Genomic DNA, 25501 nt, shown 5'->3' with positions numbered 1-25501 from the left:
GCCCGCACCGACGCCGCCTACAGCCTCCTGCGCGAGCTGCAGGCCGAACCCGGGCTGCCCGGCGCAGCCGCCCGCAAGGTGCGCGAGTGGCTGTGCGCCGTCGAGAGCGAACGCAGCGCCCTGAGCTCCGCCTCCGAGCCCGACAGCGGCATCGAGAGCGCCTCCTCCGAGGACCACGTGGCGCAGGGGCCTGGCGGGCGGAAGGTGCCCTGTGGGGAATGATGCAGGGGGGATGGGGGGAGGAAGACGGTCTTCACAGCCAGCGGGGCCCCTGCCTCCTGTCCATTAGCAGAGCGCATTGGAGATTCAGAGTTCCTTCTGAGGGCCGCAGTCACTTTCCTTACCTGCACCGAGCCTCAGGGTCTCCATCTGTAAACTCAGTACTTACCTCCGGGGGATGTTGCAAGGGCTGAAGTTGTAACAAGTGCCTTTCTTGCGTGCTGGTGAGGGCTAAGTTGCTCCTAATAATAGTGGTGCTATTATTATTAGTAAAAGTGTGATTAATAATTACGAGAGATGGCCCAAATGGCTTGCGGAGGAGACCCCAGGCCAGGCGGGGTCGGGAGTGCCCTCCCCACCAGGGGGTCTGTAGTTCCCCATTGCAGGCAGAGCTTGGAACAGAGTGGGCAGCAGGGCTAGGCCAGCCGGTGGCAGGGCAGCGAAAGAGCCGGGCATCCCAGCTCCCTGCCAGTTCCCACTCCTGGAGCCTCTCTCCCTGCCTCGTAGGAAGATGAGGGGGCGCAGCAGCTGCTGACCCTGCAGAGTCAGGTGGCGCGGCTGGAGGAGGAGAACCGAGACTTTCTGGCTGCGCTGGAGGACGCCATGGAGCAGTACAAACTGCAGGTGCAGCCGACTCCTTAAGGCTTTCTGGGAGGAGGGGAAGTCTGAGCTGTTTTCCAGGATGAGGGAGGCAGGGAGGGTGAGGTACTGGCGGAGGAGGAGAGGTGTAGAGAGAGGGAGTGCACAACATGAGCAGAGGCGTGGAGGTGAGCGACAGAACAGTGCGGGGGTGTGTGTGGGACCACCAGGAAGGCAGCTTTGCTGGATGGTGGCAGTTGGGATGGGACTGGAGGGGCAGCCGGATAGGACCTTGGAGCCTGGCGAAGCCAGTTCAGCACTGCGCCTGGTGCCCTCTGGTGGCAGTAGTTGGAGGTGGAGTCTGAACTAGTGCAAAAGTTGGGCGGGGTAGGGGACGATATATGGTCAGGGGTCAGGGGTTTAAGGGACGATATATGGTCAGGGGTCAGGGGTTTTTGAGACACCTCAGTTTTAGCCCAGAGGTGATGGGGTGGCCTGAGACCTGTTCAGTTTCCTGCACTGTCGGTGAGGATACCTGCCCCTGGCACTCGCACCTCTGTCAGCACCTGGACCATGTCTTGCAGAGTGACCGGCTGCGTGAGCAGCAGGAGGAGATGGTGGAGCTGCGGCTGCGTCTAGAGCTGGTGCGGCCTGGCTGGGGGGCCCCTGGGTGCTCGGTACCTCGGCCTCACACAGCCCCCCTGGGAGGTGCCCATACCCACGTGCTGGGCATGTTGCCCCCTGCCTGCTTCCCTGGAAATGAAGTTGGCCCTGAGCAGTGGGGAGAGGTGAGAGGGAGTGAGGCTGGGTGTTTGCTGGGCTCTGTTAGACCAGGTGAGGCCCTGGTCATGCTTGGGGCAGGGGAAGAGCAGTGCTGGGGCACATGTCCCTCACCCATGCTTTCATGGGACCATGTGTGAGATATGAGATGCCCTAGATTAAGGGCCAAGATTTGGGTGATTCTTTCTGTGGGGCTTCTCAGAAAGGTCCAGTACCACTGGGCATTCCTGGAGTAGCTGGAGATTGTTTGGAGTGAGGAGGTTACAGAGGAGGTTCTGGCTTCTGGCATCAGATGAGAAGCTTACACACCTCCTGGGACGGAGAGCGCATCATCTCTGAGGCTACCCCCCTGCCTTCAGATGACATTCTTTGCAAGTTCAGTTTTCCATGAGCTCTAATCTGTCTCTCTGAGCCTTGGTTTCCTGCTTCTAGTTCTGCCACTTGCCTTTTGGACAAAGACTACTCTTGCTCTGCCTGAAAGCTCTGGGTCATCTCAGCTCTAAAGGCGGAGAGGACTTAGGTGGGGCAGAAATCTCTTGTGCACCCACCACTCTGGTGAGATAGGACTTGGTTGCAGATGACCTGTATACAAGACAGAGAGGGCACATTGTCACCTGAGGAGTACCAGGTTCCATGGAAGTGGGGGGAGGGGAAGGAGGAATCTCTTGCTGGAGTGGGGGGAGGGAAAGGAGGAATCTCTTGCTCCAGCTTGACATTAAAAAAAGGCTTCCCAGAGGTGTCACCTAAGCTAGATCTTGAAGGCAAGGCAGGGCTTGAGAAGGCAGAGACGTGAGGAAGGCAGGCACACCGCGAGAACAAAGACTTGGTGGGAAATGGCTCATGGAGGATTCCCTGGAGGAGACCCTGACACTCCCCTACCAGGTGACAAATGGCAGGGAGGCTGGAGCTGAGTTGCTAGCCGAGGCGGACAGGCTGGGAAGTGGATCTTCAGCTGCATCAGAGGAGGAAGAGGAGGAGGAGGTGCCCAGGAGGACCTTGCACCTGCGCAGGTGAGTGGGACCTGCTGCCCATCCTTACAAGGATTGGCTGAGGGCCTGGGGCTGGACAGGTTCAGGATCTCATGGTCTCCTCCTCAGACAGCAATGGGAGAGACCTCTCAGCTCTCAGGGTGCTCTCAACTTCATCATCCTGGCTGGCCTTTGGGGGAGGGCTGGATAGGACTGTGGGCTCTGAACCAAGAGGTCACATTGGGGTGGGTGTGACACAGAGTGAGCCCAGGCTTCCTGGCTGTTAGCCTCCAAGGCAGCCCTCAGTGTCCCCAGCTGCCCTATGTATTTGTTATTTGAATTATTTGTTATTTATTATTTGAATTAAAGCTTTCTTCCCCTATGCAAAGGAGTGTATCTATTCACGGTACAAAGGAGGAAATAAGGAAACACCAAGGGAAAAATTGAACCCCTTCCCTAATTCGGAGTTTCTGCACATAGAATACTATTTAAAATTCCTAGGTTATTAGGCTGACTCCTTCAGACAAAAATACCTTAAAAATTTCCATTGGTTCTAACAAATATTAGAAATATTAGAAGGGGAAGAAGTTACAAATCCCACCCCCAGCACATTCACTGTTTCAATTTCCTGTAGTCTTTTGTGGTCCTTGTTCTGTGCACACATTTTTTTTTACCAAGTTTCTTTTTTTTTTCTTTTTTTTCTTTTTTTTAAAAAGATGACCGGTAAGGGGATCTCAACCCTTGACTTGGTGTTCTCAGCACCACGCTCAGCCAGTGAGCGAACCGGCCATCCATATATAGGATCCGAACCTGTGGCCTGGGTGTTATCAGCACCGCACTCTCCCGAGTGAGCCACAGGCCGGCCCGGGGCCTCTGAATTCTGCCTGGGGTTATACTGGCCCTGGGGAATGGAAGACTCAGTGGCTTCTGTTACTCCCTCTAGGTTTGGGAGGTGGCTGGACTGGGGCAGGGGCTGGCGAGGGGTAGAGACACCTGCTTCTGCCCTCCAGAAATGGGATCAGCAACTGGAGCCAGAGGGCAGGGGCCCGCCCAGGGAGTCCACTGGATAGGAAGGGCCCAGAGCTTCGCCTTGAAGAGGTGGATGCAGCCATCCCAGTGTCCAGAGGTGAGCTGGGTGTAGTGCAGAGAGGTCCCCCTCCCCTTCTTCCCTCCATGGTCCTGGGCCAGCCACCCTGGGACAGTCCACACACCATCCCCTGCAGCCCCTGCCCAGGGCATGCCCCCTCCACTCCTCTGCCTCCCCCACCGTCCATTGGGGCGGTGGCCTTGACAGTCTGCCTGTTACAGTGGTTGGTGGGAGCAAGGCCTCACCTCAGACCCGCCAGGCCCCTGCTGCCATGGCCTCTGAGTGGCGGCTTGCCCAGGCCCAGCAGAAGATCCGGGAGCTGGCTATCAATATCCGCATGAAGGAGGAGCTTATTGGCGAGCTGGTCCGCACAGGTGAGGGGGTGGGTGAGGGGGTGGGCCTCCCACCTGAGGGTGGCTTCTCATCTGTTACTTCTCCTGCACTGTTTTAGAGAGAGTTCTGCAGTGTGGTGGTTAGGAGCAGGGCCAGATGGCCTAGGCTGGATACCCAGCTCAGCCTCTTCTAGCTGTGTGACCTTGAGCAAGTAGCATAACCCCTCTGTGCTATAGTTTTTACATCTCTAAAATAGGGATAATAATTGTACCTACTTCATAAGATTGTTGTGAGGGTGAAATGAGTTAATTCAGGTAAAGTGCTTAGAATAACTCTCAGTACGCAGTACTGCTTAGGCATGGTGCTGGGCACAGACTCTCTTGGCCCCGGAGAGCGCACAGTGGGTGTCCCTAAATTGTGCTACGTCTACTATGGGCGATATGAGTAAAGTGGCAGGGGACGATTTTAGATGGTGACCAATTGAGCCTTTTTATTTTAATAATTATGAATTTAATTATTATGAAATTCATTGTGGAAATTTTCAGACAGACGTATAAGAAGAGAGACCACTATAAGGGGTTCTCATATTTGTACCCATCATTTAGATTTAGCAGTTACCACAAAGGTCAAAGGTTTGGATCCCCATACTGGCCAGCTGCCAAAAATATAAATAGACTTAGCAGTTACCAAGATTTTCACACATTTGTTTCATCTCTCCCTTCTTTCTTTTTTTTTTTTTTTTTCCTTTTTTTGTCTTTTTTACTGACCGGTAACGGGATCGCAACCCTCGGTGTCGCGCCTGTACCACGCTCAACCAGTGAGCGGGAACCGGTCTCCACATGGGATCCGAACCCTCGGCGGGAGCACCACTGCGCTCCCAGGCGGTGCAGTCTCCAGTGCGCCACCGGGCCGGGTTTTTTTTTTTTCCTTTTTGTCTTTTTTTTACTGACCGGTAACGGGATCGCAACCCTCGGTGTCGCGCCTGTACCACGCTCAACCAGTGAGCGGGAACCGGTCTCCACATGGGATCCGAACCCTCGGCGGGAGCACCACTGCGCTCCCAGGCGGTGCAGTCTCCAGTGCGCCACCGGGCCGGGCCTCTCCCTTTTTTCTTTGCTGCACAATTTTGAAGCAAATCCCAGACATTATGTCCTTTCATCCCCACACCTTCCAGTATGTCTCTTTTAAAATATGGACATTATTTACCTAACTGTAGTACCATTAGTGCATCTCTAACAAAACTAATGCCCTCTCAGTGCCAGAGCGTAAGCACATTCCTTAGATGATTCAACAGTGTCTCTTTACAGCTGGTTTGCTGGAAACAGGTTCTAGACTTGTTCAACACACAGTATATTTGCTTGTTAGGTCTCCTCTGAAGTTTCTCTTCTCTCGCTCTGCACAGAAATCCTGTAAAATGTTCCAAACTCCATATGCTTTGGGTGTGTCTGTTCTTTTCCTTGTGGTGTCCTCCATATTTCCTGCGAGTGCAGAAGTTAGTTCTAGAGGCTTAATTCTATGCAGGTTCAAGTTATATATTTATTTTAGCATGTATGAGATAAAAATAAAAACTAATTAACTTGTCATTTCTTTGGGTCATTGCTATGGATGAGGCTCATTTTAAAAGCAAGTTGATTTGAAGCAAAATATTAAATAAATAACGGTACTAGTGGTACAAAGGCTTGGTGAAACCCAGGCAGGTGTCCAAGAGCTGGGAAACCTCCCAGAGTGGTGCACCGGTGGCTTTCTTGGGGGAGAGGAGAGGGGAGTTTGTGCTGACGTGCCCTCGCTTTCTCTCAGGGAAAGCGGCCCAGGCCCTGAACCGCCAGCACAGCCAGCGCATCCGAGAGCTGGAGCAGGAGGCGGAGCGTGTGCGGGTGGAGCTGAGTGAAGGCCAGAGGCAGCTGCGGGAGCTTGAGGGCAAGGAGCCCCAGGATGCCGGTGAGCGGTCCCGGCTGCAGGAGTTCCGCAAGAGGGTCGCTGTGGCCCAGAGCCAGGTGCAGGTCAGTGCCTGGGTCTCGGGGGGTGGAGGGTGGGGACAGCTGTGGCCTCTCAGGCTGGGGTTCCTGGGACCAGGACACATAGGTTCTGGGGCTGAAACCCACTGTGGAACCTGTGCGTGCTCAGGCCGTCGTGCCCCACCCCCTGGCTGGTGGCACTAACTCCTACCTGGCCTCCCAAGGTGAGGCTGGTATTGTTTAGAAGCTGGGAGTTGGCTCACTTTTAAACACAGCAGAGGCAGGGAGGTGGGTCCTGCCTGAAGACCATCTAGGAGGCCTGCCTGAAGACCATCTAGGGTGAAGAGTGGGTATCTAAAGAAAATCTACCCTTCAGCATGCAGCCCTCCCTCCCTAGGTCCATCCCAGTCCACCCTTCCAGCTGTGCATTTGCCTCCCCCCATCCCATCCTCTTGTCTGTGTCCACCTAACCCACCCATCTGCTTAGCCTTTTATCTGTTGATTGATCAACTGTCCACTTATCCTTGTATCCATCCACCGTTCCATTCCTATTTATCGATTCATGCATTATCTGTCTGTGTTAGTTTGCTAGGGCTGCCATGCCAAGTACTGCAGACTGGGTGGCTTAAGCAATAGAAGCTTAGTTTCTCACAGTTCTGGAGGCTGGAAGTCCACGATCAAGGTGTCAGCAGGTCTGGCTACCTCTGAGGCCTCTCTACTTGACTTGCAGGTGTCCACCTTCTTGCTGTGTCTTCATGTGGTGTTTCCTCTGTGCACACATCCCTGGTGTCTCTTCCTACTCTTATAAGGACACTAGTTCTATTGGATAAGGACCTCACCCTTATGACCTCATTTAATCTGAATTACCTCTTTAAAGCTGTATCTCCAAATACAGTCATATTCTGAGGTACTGGGGGTTAGGACTTCCACGTAGGAATTTGAGGGGCACGGGACACAATTCTGTCCATAACACTGTTCGTTCTATTTTTTACCTTTATGTGATACTACCCACCTCTTCATGTGTCCACCACCCTTCCATCCATCCATCTTTGCAGCTGTCCATCCATCGTTTATTCCTTTTTTTTCTCCGTTCAGGTGTCTAAGACACAGTACAGTAGAGTGGTTGAGAGCACAGGCTCCGATACCTGACTGGGTTTGAATCCCAGCTCTACCACTTACTAGCTGTGTGTCCTTGGTCAAGTTCCTTAACCTCTCTGTGCCTCAGTTTCCTAATCTATAAACTAGGGATAATAATAATCATACTTTTTCATAGGCTTATTAGGATCATTTAATACACACAGAGCACTTAGTGTAGTGCCAAGTACATGTCATAATAGCTACCATTATTAGTGTTCTGTTGTTATTATTAGTCTATCATCCACCCACCTTTTCCCCTTTTTGTCTGTCCCTCTATCCACTCATCTGTCCTTGTTGAGTGCCAGGCACTATACCAGACTCGCAGTAGCCCCTGTGCATGGCCTAGTGGAGACTGTGGGTCACAGGTGCTGAAGGAGAAGAAGCAGGTGACAGAGCGGCTGGCGTCACTGTCAGCCCAGAGCGAGAAGCGGCTGCAGGAACTCGAGAGGAATGTGCAGCTTATGCGGCAGCAGCAGGGGCAGCTGCAGCGGCGGCTTCGCGAGGAGACAGAGCAGAAGCGGCGCCTGGAGATGGAGATGAACAAGCGGCAGCACCGTGTCAAGGTCAGGCTCAGGGCTGGAGGGGGCACCCTGAGCCCGGGGCTCAGCCAGGCGGGCCCAGGGTGGGTCTGTCCTGGTCCCACCACTCACAGCCACATGACCTTATAAAGCAGGTCATGCAGACTATCTGAGTTGGTTTTTTCATCTGAAAATGAGCGTTATAGGAAACTCAAGGCTAGCATGAGACTTCAGTGAGATGACAAATATAAGGTGACTTGTATCTTGCAGGGACCAGACATGTGTTTGCATCAGTTTTCTGGTCCCCAGAGAGGCTGGGGGATGCTTTGCAGGGTTGACTGGGCAGTGGGAAGACCTTTCTGTGGCCTTTGGGGATCACTAGCAGGTTCTGGGGAGATGCTGGCACTGTAAATGTCCCTGTCCACTGAGTTTCTGTCCCAGGAGCTGGAGCTGAAGCATGAGCAGCAGCAGAAGATCCTGAAGATCAAGACAGAAGAGATCGCAGCGTTCCAGAGGAAGAGGCGCAGCGGTAGCAATGGCTCTGTGGTCAGCCTGGAGCAGCAGCAGGTGGGGGTGGGCTGAGCCTGCGTGTCTGAAAGCTTCTGCAGCCTGGCAGGGCAGCCCTGGCTGGTTGCCAGGGTCCCCTGGAGGTCAGCTGGTGGGAATACCATTCTCCCTGTTGGAACTTGGGTGGCAGTCCCACAGCCGGAGGTGGGAACTGAGTTCCCTCCCCACCTCCCCACTTTCCCTCAGAAGATTGAGGAGCAGAAGAAGTGGTTGGATCAGGAGATGGAGAAGGTCCTGCAGCAGCGCCGGGCACTGGAGGAGCTGGGGGAGGAGCTCCACAAGCGGGAGGCCATCCTGGCCAAGAAGGAGGCCCTGATGCAGGAGAAGACAGGGCTGGAGAGCAAGCGCCTGCGGTCCAGCCAGGTGAGGCCCTGCCAGGTGAGGTCCCTGCCAGGCAAGATCCTGCAATGGTGAGGTCTAGCTAGGTGAGGTCCCTCCAAGTGATAACCCTGCCAGGTGAAGTCTTACCAGGTGATGTCCCCACCAAGTGAGGTCTAGACAGGTTAGGTTTTTCTAGTTAATGGCCCTGCCAAGTGAGGTCTAGACAGGTGACGTTCTTCTAGATGATGTCTCTGCCAGGTAAGTTCTAGACAGGTGTAGCTCTGTCCTACAGGGCTGTATCCTATAGATCCTCAAGAACTCTAGAGCTTTAGGATGTGTATGACACAGATACTGATTTGAGGGCAGAAGAATCTCTCCAAGTATCCATCCCACAATTCATTTCACCTCATTAACCACCTCTTTGGGGCCTGTGCAGGCAGAACAAGGAAGAGCAGGTATAGGAGGGTGGTCTGCCCAAATAGAAAGAGACTTCACTTGCTTTGGATGCAGGCACACCTGGGAAGACACACCTGGCCCCACTACTCTCTCTTAACTAGGAAGGTCAGCTTTTGAGCCAGTTTCCCCTTCTGTCAAATGGGGTCATAATGTTGCCAGGAGGATTAGAGGGGGTATGTCAAACACAAATGCAGAGCCTGTTCTAGTACAGGTGCTTGGGCTAGATTCCCAGAGGGTTCCAGACCCAGAGGTCTGGAGCCCTGCTTCTGCCATCACGGAGCACTCCAAAGTCCAGGAGGGTTCAGGCTGGATGGCCTGTAACTTCCCTTGACTGTTAGATCTTTCATTTCCCCCCATATTCAGCTCCCAAAAGGGCCACTAATTTCCCATAATTCCCATCACTCTCCAGTTCAGTCATCTCAGTGACAGGCCACCCTGCCCCACCCCCACTCTGCCTTTGCCAGGTCTTCCCTTCTTGCCAGGTCTTCTGCCCTCTGTTTGTCTGTGTCCTCCTCTGGGCCATCTTTGGGGGCTCCTCCTCTGGTCCCTTTGGCCCCTACTCCCTGGGCTTCTGTGAATTAAGAGTCAGGCGTCACCCTGAGGAGAACATCTGGATTGTAGGTTTCCTCAGGGAAGGACCCATGTTATCCTCAGCATCCAGAGACTAGGCTGGGCTGTTTCTGCCACCCCTGTGAGGATGGTGCCTGTTCCTTCCCTAATCCCTGGCGGTGCCACTGCAGGCCCTCAACGAGGACATCGTGCGAGTGTCCAGCCGGCTGGAGCACCTGGAGAAGGAGCTGTCAGAGAAGAGTGGGCAGCTGCGGCAGGGCAGTGCCCAGAGCCAGCAGCAGATCCGTGGGGAGATTGACAGCCTGCGCCAGGAGAAGGACTTGCTGCTGAAGCAGCGCCTGGAGATCGACAGCAAGCTGAGGCAGGGCAGCCTGCTGTCGCCCGAGGTACGCCTGCAGGCATCCGCCAAGCTTGGCCTCTCTGCCTCGGCCCTCCACTCCCATCATTGATCTGTCCCTCTGCTCTGTGGGTGCTGGCCTTGCTGCTTGGACACAAGCCCCTCTGTGTGGTAGGCCCTGCCAGGTGGGAATGGGGGCTGGTGAGGGCTGGCCTGGCCCTTCTGCCCTCTGCTTTAGCTCCTTGTCTTGGACACAGGGCTGGGCCTTGCTGACCTCTCAGTTACCTCCTGGCTGGGGCCTGGATCCTGCTGTGTCCTGTGCTACATTAGACCATGTGCTCACACATCTCAACTTTGCATGTGGGGCTGAGTGTTTTGGTAGCTGTTTAATGTTCCCCATGGCCCACATGTTTGCTTTCTCTGAGAAAAGAGAAGGCCTGTTAATAGGAACCTCCCCAGCAGGCCCTGGGGTGTCTCCGTGGCAACCCCAACTACACCTTCCATTCACTGTAGGGTGTTCTCAGCTTCCCAAGTGTGGGTAACTGCAGAGGGTGTGCACTTGAACAAGCAGCCCCTTAGCAGTGCCCCATACTCACCCCAGGTTGGGGCTGTGACAGGGAGCAGGGGGCACTTCTCTCCTGATGTGCTGACTCCACTCTCAGGACAGAGGACACTTAAGGTTCAGGTGTGGCTAAATGTTGACTGTTGTGTCTACCCAGGACTTGTTCTGAGGTGCAGGAAGCCCAGTACTTGCCCACCACGCATGCCTCTGTTCCTGCAGGAGGAGCGGACGCTGTTCCAGTTGGATGAGGCCATCGAGGCTCTGGATGCCGCCATCGAGTACAAGAATGAGGCCATCACATGCCGCCAGCGGGTGCTGCGGGCCTCGGCCTCGTTGCTGTCCCAGTGCGAGATGAACCTCATGGCCAAGCTCAGCTACCTCTCATCCTCAGAGACCAGAGCCCTACTCTGCAAGTATTTTGACAAGGTGGGTCACCGGCCCTTGAACCTCTGCCTCCTTCTGCAACTCACATGGGGGAGGGATCTCATGGCAGCTCCAGAGAATACCCCATTTCCTCCTAGATGGGGAATCAGAATCAGGACCAGCTCTAGTCTACAGGGCTGTCTGGCTCTTCTCTTTATAGTTTGTTTTACTTGTGGTGCTAAGACCCAATCTCCTTCACCCTCTTTTCCAGTCTGATTGGCCAACTTCACGGTGGCCCTTGCCCAGCTCAGAGGTTCTCAATAAGGGATGGTTTTGTCACCCAGGGGACATTTGGCCATGTCTGGAGATATCTTTGGTTGTCAGTGGTGGGGATGAGTGCCAGGCATGCTGATAAACATCATATAATGCACAGGCCGGGCCTCTACACCCAAGAATTATCTGTCCCACAATGTCCATCATGCTGATGGTGAGAGATCCTGGCCTAGATGAAATTCCACAGCTTGAGGCCCTGTTCAGAGCCTCAGTGGTTAGGAGAGGGTTTATGGCAGAGGTGGCAAAAGTGCCATCTTGAGAGCCAGCTCTGGTCATTTGGAAATCAGTGCCTAGAACACTGTGGAGAAGTGTCTCAGGCCAAGTCTTGGCTCAGCAGGAAAGACCCTGGTGACTTTGTAGTGATGTCTGCCATGGCATCACAGTGACAAGTTGGCCAACACATGCTGTCACTGGTTGAGGACTACCAGGGTGAAGGGGGCCAGTGGCGAGACTGAACCTGGCTGGGTCCCATGACAGGTGGTGACACTCCGAGAGGAGCAGCACCAGCAGCAGATTGCCTTCTCGGAGCTGGAGATGCAGCTGGAGGAGCAGCAGAGGTTGGTGTACTGGCTGGAGGTGGCCCTGGAGCGGCAGCGCCTGGAGATGGACCGCCAGCTGACCCTGCAGCAGAAGGAGCATGAGCAGAACATCCAGCTGCTCCTCCAGCAGAGCCGAGGTGCGTGGCCCTGCCCCCTCACTCCCAGGCCCCAGCCGCCCCAACCTGCCCACAGTTCCTCACCCATGTCCTCTGCCTTTCTACTCCAGACCACCTTGGCGAAGGGTTGGCAGACAGCAAGAGGCAGTATGAGGCCCGGATCCAAGCTCTGGAGAAGGAACTGGGCCGCCACATGTGGATAAACCAGGAACTAAAACAGAAGCTCAGCAGTGTGAATGCTGTGGGCCAGAGCAAAGGTAATTTTTATCGGCTGGCCCAGGCTTTGGCCTGTCTTGCTCTAAGTCAGGCTTATTCCTTCGTTTTGGGGAAGGCTTTGAAACCACCTTTATCTCTTATTGGCTCATTTTACAGGTTGCTTATTGGGCTGGGGCATCGGGAAGCTAGTACTTCAGGAAGGCGCTGATATCTCCATGTTTGACAAGGACATGCTTTCTCAGTGACAGGTGGGGAGAAGAAGAGCCTCTGCCTGGAGAATAAACAAGTCTCCAGAGATGAAGATGAGCCCCACCCAGTGTCTGAGCTTCTCTGGCAGCCCCCACTCACTGAGGGGGCCCCCCGTGCCCGCGAGGAGACACGGGACTTGGTCCATGCTCCGTTACCCTTGACGTGGAAACGCTCAAGCCTGTGTGGCGAAGAGCAGGCCTCCCCCGAGGAGCTGAGGCAGCGGGACGCAGCTGAGCCCCTGATGGGGCGGGTGCTGCCTGTGGGGGAGGTGGGCCTGCCCTGGACCTTTGGGTCTTTGCCCAAGCCCCGTCGGGAACTAAGAAGAGCAAGCCCAGGGATGATTGATGTCCGGAAAAACCCCCTGTAGGCCCGTGGGGCAGACCCTGACTTGGAAGAGAGAGTTTGATCCTGCTGAAAGGTGCAGTTGTCTACATTTTGCTTCTGTGGATAGTCCTGACCTTACACCCTAAATCCAGGTCCTCTTCTTTACACTAATTGGCGTCAACAAATTTTGGCCACAGCCCAAAAGAACTGGACTCTTGTTTTAAAAAATATGTAAATTCCTACCATTCACTTCCTTTAAGCTGCAGTACCTGGTTGTCACCTTCTGGCTTGCCCAAGTTTCAGGACAATTCTGGTTTCAAACAAATTTACAAGTGTACTTCAGAAAGTTTGTGCAAAAATAGAATAGATAATATGAATCTTTCCATGAACTTTTTGAGGTATGCTTATATGTTCCCATAGTTCTGGGGTTCAATCAAGGCTTGTTGCAAAATGATCAGTGGCAACAGGGTTGTGGTTTAAATGGTGTTATGTTTATAGGGGGAACTGGGAGACTTAGCACATTTTTAGAATTTTAAAAACCATTTTCTAATAAAATAATCTCTGAAGGGAGAAATGCGAGTTTTCACTTAGTTTGACTTACGATAGGAGGAATCAGATTTGGGAACACAGCAGGCTGGATCCCTGTTTGGACCCTGGGAGATAGTCTGAATTAGCCCTTACAGTTAGCCAGGCCCCTGCCAAGTCCCAACAGCAAGCTGGGACCAGCTGTTCCATGGGTCACTCCAGGTGGAAACCACAAGCCAGGTGACATCTCTCTATGAACAGGCAAAGACTGTGACATGAACTGCCTGATTCTCAGGGAAGACCTTGAAATGGGGTTGCTCCAGAAACCACTAGAACTGGACTGTGGGCACAGTAACCTCAGGCTGGAACATTAAATAGAAATGCACTGAAGGCTTAGTCAGAGATGACTTTATTGTTACGTAGGGAATGCAAAGAATTTACTCTGCTGCCCGATGCGGTCTTCAGTTTTGTGTACAGGGATTCACAGTTTACAAAGAACTGCCCATGTGGCAGTGCCCCAGCCTTACAACAGCTCTGAGAGGGACCTCGTGCAGGGCTCCTTTCTCCATTTTCACAAGTAAGGCACAGAATAGCCCTCTGACTTACCAAGGTCATGAATGGGTGGGGCTGGAATGGGATCCCAGTGTTAACAATTCCTTGTCTGGTTTCCCAGGCTGCGTGAGTGACAGCACTAGCTACACTGCCATCCATGTCACCTTCCCCAGCCTCCCCAACAAAGGATAGGGCCTGGGGGTGGATAGATTCCATGAGGGGAATTAAAAAACCACAAGGCATTCTAGCGGGAATCTGAAAGCTGACCAGGTAAAAGAGGCTTGGGACAAGGTTCCCAATTTCTTTATGCCCATGGGAACCGGGCTGACTTCATGTTCATCTTTTGAACTTTCTCAGTCCCATTAAGCCCCAGTTTCTCCTGTTTCTGGGCACACTGCTAGAATTCCTTCATGGTATGAGTCTGGAATTCCTAACACATCCAGACAAAACCACTCTTAGAGCACTCCCCCTTTCAGGGAATGCACTGGATCTGGTCAAGTTCAGTAGTGTTTGTAGTTACAAATCCTCCAACCGGGTTCCATCCTAACTAGCTAATGAGCTTCTTCCGTGTGTAAGTTCTGCCGATGAGGTGTCTCCTGGAGAATGCTCGGCTGAAAGGAGATTCTTCTGCAGTGGAAGGAAAGGCATCCATATCCACATCCATATCCTCATCTAGAAAGGAGTAAGACTTAGTGTGCAGGAAGTAACCGAGGACTGAACAGAAGGAAATGATGGTCTTCAACTGCAGAAAGTTACACATGAAGACGGACTGGAGGTTCTCATCCTGCAGAAATGTTACCTACACTTTTTACATAGCCCTCTGCCTGTAACAGTTATGTACTGAACTGACAGCAAGAAGCTATTGTAAAAATGCAAAGTACCTGTGGTTTGAATCCCGTTTGATATATTGTACATCCTTTTTAGGTCTCAGATATGTGGGGCTATGCTATTTTGCATGATTTATACCATGGTCTTGAGGGAATAGAAACACTGCCTCTACCTGCACTCCCCTACTCAGTCTAGCAGCAGAAGGAAACTTTTCTAACCATGCAGTTAACAGGACAGATCCTGTGCTTTTACAGATGGGGTCAAGGAAAGGGAACCCTATAGTCTGAAGGCTGGTTACTACAGTCAGTACTTTTTCAAAACAAACGCACAGAAAAACATGGGAATAAATCCACTGTGGGGAAATAGCTGGCTCTAAACATGCTATCTATCCCTCATGCTGCTCAAAACACTTTCCTGTTCAGATTCGAAGGCTACTAACGAGCAGTATGTTGGCATGTGCCCACTGCTGTCATCATCTTCAAGAAAACTAAAGTATTTTAGTATGATTTTGAGGGCGTTTCTATTCAGATGCAGAAGTTCTAATATGGAGTTTCTCTGGGAAGGGCACATGACACTGTAGGCACAAAATCACCCATCCCATACTAAGCTTTCCCCAAGGCCCCTCCAGAATCTCTCTTCCTGGCAACCCTGAGTGAACTCCAGAGAGTCACCCACAGGAGAGTAGCTTGATCCTGGTAAAAGTCTCCAAGACCTTTAACAAATTACCTCTGGAGTCTTTGCACTGAGAAGGTGTTTTCCCCTGGAACAGCAGTGGAGACTGGGTCAGAGCCTGCAGACCACTGGTGGAGAGGGCACTCCGCACAGCACAGCCAGGAGGTGGGGTGGAGCCTAGAGAGATCCCACATGGTAAGTGCAGCCCCACAGGACCGCGAACAAGGAAGCCCAGCTGTCCCCACTCCAAATGACTCCTCCCCAAACACTCTGCCCCATGGAAACCATATGGCAAGTGGTTTCCAAAACTCACCAGAAACAAACACCTCATCGTCCCCCATGGAGGGGAGCTGGCACACACTTGAACTTGATGATCTCTCCTCATACCTACTAACTTCTGCATCTTCTCTCAGGTTGTCACAGACTCTTTTGGCTTGATACTCAGCTTCTTCTTTAGCAGACAAGAGTCTCTTTCTGGAACCCGACCCAAACTGTCCCCATAAGGCTTCCTCAGCCCTGGGCACACTGTCCCTGGGAGGTGATTGGTCTGGCAACTGACACACCCCCTCAAGCTCAATATCCCCCAAGATGGCGGTCTTGTGGATGCTGAGGTCAAGGCTTTGCTCCTTCCCCTCAGTGTCAAGCAGTGACAGGCCCCCAGGAAGGTCTGTAATGCCTTCACCCCTCCCGGAAGAGGTGCCAGTGCTGCAGTCCACTGCCCTCTTCCTCCGGGGCCAGTCTTTAATTGTGTCTGGAGGTGTCTTCCCACTGTACTTGGGGGATGGTGTCCAAGGAACCCCAACATCTGTTTGAAACGGAGAAGGGGTACTAGAGGGGCAGTGGGTGGGGGTGCAGGACTGGCAAATGTAGGTTTGCCCCCCACTCTTGCCAGGTGTGCTGTGTGAGGGGCGGAGGCAGGGGGGTGACATGTAGGTGGGTTCGGGTTTGCTGGAGGACCTTGTGCTCCTGGGCAAGCTGAGACCAGGGAAGGAGCTCTCCTCTCCCATAGAGCTCTCTTCCTTTCTTAGGGGCTCGGGTTCTATCTTTTTTATTCGAAGCTTGGGAAGGCCAGAAGCTTGCATCTCCAGCTCAATCTCATAGGTCTGTGGACTGCCAGAGGCTTTCGGATGCTGGGCTGAAGTGTGCAGACTGTCTGGTTGAGCTGCAGCCCAGTGCTGCCTTCTGTCTGCAGTACAGTGCAGGTTGTAGGAAGGTATCAGAGGAGAGCCAGGCCGCGAGGAAGGAGATGGAGAAATCCCAGGGTTAGACAGAGAAGGCTTCTCATCAGCAGTCCCTGTCCTTAACCCCTCACCTTCCTCCACTGGTAAGACATTACTTTTCAAGTTATCACTACCACAGTGCTCAGCTTCATCAAGGAGAGTGAGATATTGTTTGTTACTTGCAATAAACAGAGAAGAGGATATATGCCAGTCACTCCCGAAACCAGTGTCCAGGTAACTCTGTCTTTCAGGAGAAGATTGAGGAGAGAGGCCCACTTCCTTCTGGTCCTTTCTAGAGTCTGTGATGGCAGCCGGGCTGTCAGCTGTGCCAACCACAGGAGCAGCACAGCTGTCAGGCCAGCACTCCAGGAAGCTTCTTCCAGGATTAGAGGTCTTTATATACCACTTCCCAATTTTAGAGGGGGGTGCACGGGGGACAGAATGAGATGTGACTATCTGTGAGATTTGCAGGGGAGTTGAGGGAGCAGGATAAGAGAGAGATGCAGCTACACTGGATGACACCTGGGACTCTTTCCAATCCAGTTCTCCAGGGGGAGAAGATTCTATTGAAGGTTTCCTAAATGGACTCTTTTTGGAAATATCACATAAAGGAGAAGTAAATAGTTTCTTCGGAGAAACAGGTGGGGAAGAAATCATAGTTGTACTCCTTGGATTCTTTGTGGTTTTGACAACTTTATCCTTTAGTTTCTGTGCTGGGTCCTCTGCCTGAGAAGCTCTGGGGACACGGGGCTGTTGGTGTTTTTGATTCTGAGGTGTGCCTGTGAAGGCTGCTGCTCTCGGAGGTGTTCTGAGAGAGTATCTGACAGGAGTCAGACACTCACTTCTGCGCTGGGCAGTTGACGGAGTTGTTGGACAGGAGGGACTTTCTGGACTGGAATTCACTGAATGTAGCCAAGTACGATTCAGCAAAAACCCAGGTGGCTGAGCACCTTGCCTTTTGGGAGTTCTTGGTATCTTCTTTTCATTAGGAGAGACATCTCCTGCTAGGGAGTATCCTTTTTGAGGAGTGACTTTTGATTCTGATGGTGAATCATAGACATGTGAGGAGAAGCCTTTTAAGGACTCCTTAAAAATGGTCTGCTTTGCAGGGGATTTTTGCAGCCTTTCTGGAGTATACAATGGAGTTTGCAGTGTACGAGGGAAACTTCTTGGTGTAGTTTTAGAAAAGCTTGGAGATTCCTGGTAGCTCTTCTCAGGAGTCTGAAAAGAAAAATGCTTATTTCAGTGCTTGTATATTATAATCCATATTCTCTAAAGAGTGTTTTAGTAATCTCTAAGATGACAGAAAAGCAAATGGGAGATTCATAATCAGGCAAAGGAATGATCTGAAATTGGAAATTTCAAATAGTGACCTGGTTCCCCCTCCAACACATGACTCAGATTTTACTTGTCCACTTTTTCAAGGATAAAGCACTATATCCAGTCTTAGTTTATGCTCCTAAGAACAAATAATTTCAATACTTCACATACCACCGCTAAACCATAACTGTATCCTTCCACCACTCACAACTACTGTCTCTTTCCTTTCTTCAAACGAGACAGCTATTTTAGACCTTTGCCTGAAGTAGCCTCCAGCAGCCACCTCATCTGCTGCTCACCTTCATTCCACATGTGCTCATGAAATACCTACTATGTGCCAGGCACTGTGGGGGGGTTGGGGGGAGAGAAGGAGGGCATGGAATATACAGATACATAAGGCAACAGCAACAAAGATAACGTCTCAGAAAAACTAAAAATTTCCCTTCCTCCTTGCAAAAAATATAGTTAAATACTCCAACAGGTAAGGAAGTCAAACATCTATCTTTTCTACAGCCTTACTTGTCTCAAGGGAATCCCAATCTAGTTGGCGTTTCATGCTGTAAATGTAGGAAATCCCCACAATCGTATACACTATAGAACTAACTTTGCTTTCCCTTTATAGCTTGCCCTTAATGATTAACTAAGATTGCATTGAAAAGACATCCTGTCTCACCAGATACATCCCAATACATTTTACATCACTCAAAGCAGGAAGCAGCTGTCCACTACACTTGAAGATGTCTTTTCTCTGATACATTTACCTGTATAAACCCCTCAGTCGATTGGGGAGGCAGGTGGGACTTTGCCCTCTGTCTCCTGACGTCTTCTGAAATAACAAGACTTTGATGTCTTCTGAAATAACAAGCCTTTCCTTTAAGTTTGGTCTGGGGGGTGTGACTGGTGATCCTATAGTGGTGAGCACTTGGACCCACATGGGTCAGGGACTCGTTTGTTACCAATGCTCAGTGTATAAACATGATAACAGTGTGGCCAACGCCATGATGGCCATGTGCAAAGGGAATTACGGGAGCTGTCTAACCCAGCTGTGGGGAGGAGAGGAAGGAAAAGTGAGTCAGGTCTTCAAGAATGAGTGTCGTCACATGAAGGCAAAGGCTGGAGAAATGGGGGAGAAATCACTATAAGCAAAGGGACAGAAGTGAGAAACACCAGCTGTGTGCAGGACAGTGTGCAGCCTGATGTTGCTGGGAAGGTGGAGCATGATGCAGGAAGGGGTGAGGGCTGAGGCCAGCCAGCCTATCAGGGCCCAGACCATGAAGGACCTTGTCTGCCTGAGGGAGGAGACTGACCTTGGTTGTACAGATCTGTGGTTTTCAAACCCTTCCCCAGAGCTCCGTGTCTTCCCCCTACCTCTAAGCATTTACTGGGTTTCCAAACAAACATTATTACTTTTGAACACAAGGGTTTCACTTTAGGAAATCTTAGAAAACTGTGTTTTGGCAGACAGGGCATCTATAGAGCTTTAGGCAGAGTGAACATTGTAAGCAAAGTCAGATGAACATTTCAGAAAAATCACTGACCTCTGAGTGGAGGAAGGATTTAAGAGGGAAATGGCTGCTGAAATGTTCCAAGCAGAACTGAACTAGGGCAGTAATAGCAGCGATGGAGAAGAGGGTATGGGTACAAGAAACAGTTTGTAAATAAAATGGGCAGGACTTGGTTAATTGGCTCTGTCCTGGGAGAGTGAAAAGTCAAGGGTGACTCCCAGGTTTCTACATGGGTGACTGGATTGAGTGGGCAACGAAAAGGAAACAGATGAATACTTGTTAAACATTTCAGAAAGACATATATGGAGTGTCTGATATAAATGGTAGATGAAGCCAAGAGAGTAGGTGAGATCTCTATCTCCTTCCTATAACAATAGCCTCAGCCAAACCTGCTGCTTTAAGTTCCCACATGCCCAGTAATCATTCATGTGCCTCAATCCAACCACCCCAAATTTCTTTTATTATCTATCAATCTCACTGGCTTTCTCCTCCCTAATGATCTCTGTGGTTTCCTCTGCCATGTCTCTGTGTTCCCTGAGACTATACTATTTTAAACTTTAGAGAAATTTTATACCTGGTAAGCTGTAGGTATCTCAGAGCCCAACATGTTTCTTGAAGGCCTTTTAATTCGGGCTGAACCCTTTTCTGAGGGGCTGATCATCTCAGACACTGCCCCGAAAAAAAGGCTCTTGGGAGACTGAATACTTTGGACCGGAGAATTTTCTCTTTGGTCTGCAAGTCAAAAACAGCAACAACATTTAATTCTTTCTCAACACTTGCCCTCCAATACTGTTAAAATAGCCAATCTGTATAAGAAAGACAACAATAATCTTTGAGAGCAACTGGGGAGAAAAATCCCACCTAATTACATCAGCAACTGCAATGATTGTTGCCTTCCTGAGTTTTAATAAGAAGACTGCATATTAACTCCAGTTCCTATATTAGGAAATGTAGGCAACTGAAAAATTTAATTTGTACATATAAGTATAAAAATACATTGACTATCCAGGCTAATCATGGATATAAGAAGGAAGAAAAAGACAAACAGATATCACCTTCTACTTGAAATATTTGTAGGATCTGGTTTTATGGGGGAAATTATGGGTAATTTCCCCTAGAATGAGTGAGCCACCTATAATGATAGTGTGGACAACCAGTTGTAAGATCCAAGGGATGACTGACTGATTATAAAGGCCATGGATTGTTCATCTAAGTCATCACCTTGAACCCACAGTATACATACCTATTCTACTTCTCCAATGTCAAAAAATAAAATGTCAAATTTCATGCTTCTTTTCCCCAAAATACTTCAAAAAGTCAGCAGAGACTTGTGAGGACAGACAGCCTGCATGTTACCTGACTTGTCTTGCTGGAATGAGTGGACTCTCTGCACACTTCGAGACTTTGGCTGAGACACAGAATAGAAGGAAGCAGAATTTGTCCTGCTAAATGACATTTGCTTGATTCGAGGACTTCGTCTCAAACTTATTTCTGCAAAACCAGAACCACAGTAACCAGGGAGAACTACAAGCTTGACATTTTTCCATGTTATCAGAAATGGGTGAAATTTATGTAATACCACATACAAGATAGAAATTCAACAAGTTATTGGCTTTAAGAGACTTCTGAATTGTCTCTTAAGAAGCTAAGAGGGGTTTGATACATGGTCTCAACACAGTATCTAAAAAACACTAATCCATTAGACTGTCACCTTCGTAAGTCTCATAAACTGCCACCTTTAAACATGATGTAGGGTAAAAAAAAAGGTATGTATGACTTTTGCAAAAAAAAAAAAAAATGCACGTTACATCTTGTGTATATTACATGAATTTGAATAGAAATAACAGCAGTGAAAGTATACTGTAAAATGTTAACAGAGTATTTCTGAGTTGTAGGATTACCAAGTGATTTTTAAACTTTTTGCTTCTCTATACTTTCTGATTTTCCCACAGAAAACATGACTAACTTGAGCATTAAAAAAAGTTAATTCTTGTATACTTTAAAAATAAGCCACAGCAGTTTGTATAACACAGTAGTTTAAGCCCTCACCCTAAATTACAATTCAACTGTATAAAAATATTTCTTCTCCAGAAATTCTCCCAGTAAATTTGTGTAAAAGAACATTCACGTATAAACAAATTGTTGACCCACAGTCATCACAATTTCTGTAAAATATCTCAGGATGTGCTGAGTTACAAGACAAGTATAAGAAAAGTTTTCATGAAGCTAGATAGAAAGCAAAAAAAAAAAAGTAGGTAATACTCACCATCTTCTCCTTTTTCAGGGGACTCTTCAACGACGTCAGTATCAGGACCAGGATCAAAAGACCTTGGAAAACAAGCACAAGAATTATTCAATATCCCTCATAATTAACATGCATTGAAGAGACAGCTTCTCATCTAACCAGGTAACACAGGTCACAGGGTTTGATAACACCAGTGCTGGTAAGCACTCTCATCCATGATTATTGTTGAGAATGAAGTGGTTAGAATGTTTTTTTTGGAAAGCAGTTTTGTTTTGTTTTGACAGCTGGCCAGTATGGGGATCCAAACCCATGACCTTGGTGTTACCAGCACCACAGTCTCCCCAGTGAGCTAACTGGCCAGCCCAGAAAGCACTTTTACAATATTAAAATTAATTTACACATGACAAAATGCTCAACATCACTCAGCATCAGAGAAATGCAAATCAAAACCACACTGAGATATCATCTCACCCCAGTTAGACTGGCTATTATCAAAAAGACAGAGAATAACAAATGCTGGCAAGGATACAGAGAAAGGGGAACCCTCTGACACTGTTGCTAGGACTATAAATTGGTGCAGCTGTTATGGAAAACGGTATGGCGGTTCCTCAAACAACTTCAGATAGAACTGCCATACAATACAGCAATTCTACTGCTGGGCATATACCCAGAGGAATGGAAATCATCCTGTCGAAGAGATACCTGCACTCCCATGTTTATCACAGCTCTATTTACAGTAGCCAAGAGTTGGAACCAACCTAAATGTCCATCATTGAATGACTGAATAAGGAAAATGTGGTATTATTTACACATTGTAATACTATGCTATAAAAAAGAATGAAATCCTGCCATTTGCAGCAACATGGATAAACTCAGAGAAATACTACATGTCCTCACTCAAAAGCGGGAGCTAAAAAAAACCCAAATTAAAAAAAAAAAAAAAGAAGGAAAGAAAGATACAACAATCACAATGATACACTGAACTTTCAAAAGGAGAGAACAGAACTAAGGTTACCACAGGTGGGAAAGGGTGAGGGGGGGAAGGGTAAGGGGGGGAAGGGTAAGGGAGGAATTGGTAAAGGGCCACAAAAAATGATTACGTTGTATAATGTTGAATATACTAATTATCCTGATCTGAGCATCACATATTGCGCACAGGTATTGATATTCAATTTTGTACCCCACAGATATGTACAATCAACTATGTTTCAATAAATAAAAAAGAAAACAAATTAATTTTAAAAAGATGAATATTTTAAATTCCTTTAGTGTTTTTTCAAAAAACTAAAATTATACCTAAATATCAAACTGACTGTCACAAAGCAACATTCAAGTTTCTGTTTAAGAACTTAATTTGACAATTTGTTGAGGACATTATAAAAATAACTACTATGCCCTCTAACCCACCAATTTGTACTTCTCGCAATTTATACTATAAACTATCACAGGTATGTAAAATCTGCACACAAATAATGTCAAGATGAACTTAGAGAAAATTAAAGAATAAGTATGATTTGTAACAATGAATATACACTAATAAATCATGTAAAAAAATAAAAAGGGATAAACTATAGATTCATGCAACAACATGGATAAATCTCAAAATAATCATGCCAGGTGAAAGAGGCCAGACAAGAGTACATTCTATATAGTTTTCCCACAAATGCTTTGGTTATAAGCGACACAGTTAAGATTTAAGTCATGAAGGTCAAGAGAAGGCAAACGAGATCTCAGTGGCCCATGAGATTATTTATTTATTTATTTTTATTTTTCTTAAAAGATGACCAGTAAGGGGATCCTAACCCTTGACTTTGTGTTGTCAGCACCACGCTCTCCCAAGTGAGCCAACCAGCCATCCCTATATAGGGATCTGAACCTGTGGCCTTGTGTTATCAGCACCACACTCTCCCAAGTGAGCCACAGGCTGGCCCCTCCATGAGATTATTTATGAAGGTGGTGCAGGTTTATGAAGAAGCCTAGACAAGGATGTCACTCACCTGCCCTTGATTTGTCTATGAAGCAGCCTTCTGGAGATTTGCTTATGTACTGGAGTCTCAGACACATTCTTAGTCAGCAGTTTGTGATGAACTAAAATGTAAAAACAGCTTTAATTACAAATTTCACTTAACTCTAGGAAGAAGCAGTGGCAAGGCAAAGGGAGCAGTTCACACTTCGACTCAACACGATGGAACAGTTTATCAGCATGGGCCGGCCCGGTGGCGCACTGGATAGTGCGCTGCTTGGGAAGCGCGGCGGCGCTCCCGCCCGAGGGTTCGGATCCCACGTACAGACCGGTTCCCGCTCACTGGCTGAGTGAGGCGCGGGAGCAGCACCGAGGGTTGCAATCCCGTTGCCGGTCCCGGTCCGGTACGGGGGCGACACTGAGGGTTGCGATCCGTTGCCGGACACGGAAAAAGACAAAAAAAAAAAAAAAAAAAAGAAACGGTAAAGGGCCGGCCTGTGGCTCACTCGGTAGAGTGCGGTGCTGATAACACCAAGGCCGCGGGTTCGGATCCTATATAGGGATGGCCGGTTTGCTCACTGGCTGAGCGTGGTGCTGACAACACCAAGCCAAGGGTTGACATCCCCATACCGGTCATCTTAAAAAAAAAAAAAAAAAAAAGCTGACAGTTTATCAGCATGATTAGAGATTAAATAATGACACAAGCCAATGTAGAATGTTATGAACTATTTACCTAATAAGCAATCCTGAAAAAATGGTTCTTGCATTTATAATTAAATATGTAAAAATGCTAATATGCCATACAAACGTTAATTAGTACAATAAATATAGTAGGCACAAAATTTCAGTAGAGTAGGTAGCCAAGTTACTCATGGGAGGACTGGTTTAAAGTGAGTTTAAAATGACTAGAAAGAGGAGTGATGTCAGCAAGAATGGTGGAGTAAGGGCCTCTGGAAAAACTCTCTTCCATTAAAGAAATGAGAACACTGGCAAAAATGGTCAAAAGTCAACTTTTTCAGAACTTGAGATTAACCAAAGTTTGCAACAGTCTAGGGAGTATTTATTCAAGAAAAATAGCTGAATCTCAGTAAATACAGTGAGCTATGTGGAGCTTTAACTTGCCCAAGTCCCAACCCCCTCTCCCCAGCCCTGTGCTAGCCTTGAAAACCAATAGTCCACAATCACACTGAAAACCAACCCAGCAGCCTCTGGATGGGGCAGAATGGGGTTGGACCTCCTCCAAAGCCTCATTCCCAGATAACTGTCATCATTTGACCTATCTGGCAGTCCTTTGGCAGATCCTACTCACAAGGCTAGTGTCTACTGGATCTGACTCAGAACTCACCCAGTGCAAACCACCTTTTCCCTGGACACTTACTGAAAACAATAAGCAGCAATTATTAAACATCACAGCTGCCTGAGGTGGTAATAGCACTGGGGCTAACAACAAGCTGACCAAAAGTTTAACAGGGAAAATTGGGGAACGAGATGTCCATAGGGAACTTTGCATACCTCTGACACATTCCTGGGCACTGAAAAGTCTATACGCTTATGTAGAACTGTGTGTTTGTCAGAATAGACCTGAGAAGACCCTAACCTTGAGGCTAACCTTGAGGCTCTGGGAAAGCGAAGTGGAGTTGTAAACTGCCTGGCTGAATGTTGAAAGCATGACCCAACATGCATACAGGGTCCCCTCAGCAGAGGCTGTGAAACTTATAGGTCTCAGGCATTTAAGGAAATCTCTGTCTAGTCATTAACTGACCACTAAGACAACTGAGCAGAGGCTTCAGCGGGCATGCATGACAAAGAACACAGACTTTATTTATTTATTTATTTATTTTTTTCCCTTTTTGTCTTTTTTACTGGCCGGTAACGGGATCGCAACCCTCGGTGTCACGCCCGTACCGGGGACCGGCAACGGGATCGCAACCCTCGGTGTTGTGCCTGCACCGCGCTCAGCCAGTGAGCGGGAACCGGTCTCCACATGGGATCCGAACTTTTTTTTTCCTTTTTTGTCTTTTTTACTGACCAGTAACGGGATCGCAGCCCTTGGTGTTGCGCCCACACCGCGCTCAGCCAGTGAGCGGGAACCGGTCTCCACATGGGATCCGAACCCTCGGCAGGAGCGCCGCCACGCTCCCA

The 25501-nt window shown here is 49.1% G+C and overlaps 3 protein-coding genes across 5 annotated transcripts in view; 2 read left to right on the top strand and 1 right to left on the bottom strand.

The window, feature by feature from the left end:
- PLIN1 (perilipin 1) overlaps positions 1-222 on the top strand; it is a 24444-nt gene extending 24222 nt beyond the window's left edge. The window contains exon 15 of the mRNA XM_008565827.1: positions 24-222. Within this exon, the coding sequence (XP_008564049.1) occupies positions 24-222 (199 nt within the window). The remainder of the gene's footprint in view (positions 1-23) is intronic.
- A 515-nt stretch (positions 223-737) lies between these two features.
- Positions 738-14499, top strand: KIF7 (kinesin family member 7). 3 transcript variants are annotated; one of them, XR_552241.1, is made up of 15 exons: positions 767-843; positions 1383-1586; positions 2461-2588; positions 3557-3672; positions 3855-4007; positions 5764-5966; positions 7424-7621; positions 8018-8143; positions 8330-8506; positions 9661-9876; positions 10609-10815; positions 11563-11761; positions 11851-11997; positions 12199-12623; positions 14183-14499. XR_552241.1 is itself a non-coding variant. In XM_008594965.1 (14 exons), the coding sequence occupies exons 1-14, from the start codon at positions 823-825 to the stop codon at positions 12570-12572; spliced, it is 2469 nt and encodes an 822-aa protein (XP_008593187.1). In that variant the 5' UTR covers positions 738-822; the 3' UTR covers positions 12573-13103. The 3 variants fall into 3 exon arrangements, 2 of the variants coding, with proteins under 2 accessions (XP_008593187.1, XP_008593141.1); XM_008594965.1 differs by lacking the exon at positions 14183-14499 and having other exon boundaries at positions 738-843; positions 12199-13103; XM_008594919.1 differs by lacking the exon at positions 14183-14499 and having other exon boundaries at positions 12113-12291.
- The window catches only part of TICRR (TOPBP1-interacting checkpoint and replication regulator), a 52790-nt gene continuing 40736 nt past the window's right edge, over positions 13448-25501 (bottom strand). Inside the window, exons 16-22 of the mRNA XM_008595046.1 lie at positions 23394-23484; positions 21418-21479; positions 20508-20642; positions 19726-19883; positions 15420-17547; positions 15161-15283; positions 13448-14278 (exon numbers count right to left, since the gene is read on the bottom strand). Coding sequence (XP_008593268.1) covers positions 14154-14278; positions 15161-15283; positions 15420-17547; positions 19726-19883; positions 20508-20642; positions 21418-21479; positions 23394-23484 — 2822 coding nt within the window. The 3' untranslated portion in view covers positions 13448-14153. The remainder of the gene's footprint in view (positions 14279-15160; positions 15284-15419; positions 17548-19725; positions 19884-20507; positions 20643-21417; positions 21480-23393; positions 23485-25501) is intronic.

The sequence above is a fragment of the Galeopterus variegatus genome, unplaced genomic scaffold (assembly GCF_000696425.1).
Source record: "Galeopterus variegatus unplaced genomic scaffold, G_variegatus-3.0.2 Scaffold14, whole genome shotgun sequence".
Classification (NCBI taxonomy): domain Eukaryota; kingdom Metazoa; phylum Chordata; class Mammalia; order Dermoptera; family Cynocephalidae; genus Galeopterus; species Galeopterus variegatus.
The sequence above is the reverse complement of the archived record's forward strand: the minus strand, read 5'-3'. Positions and strand labels throughout refer to the sequence as shown.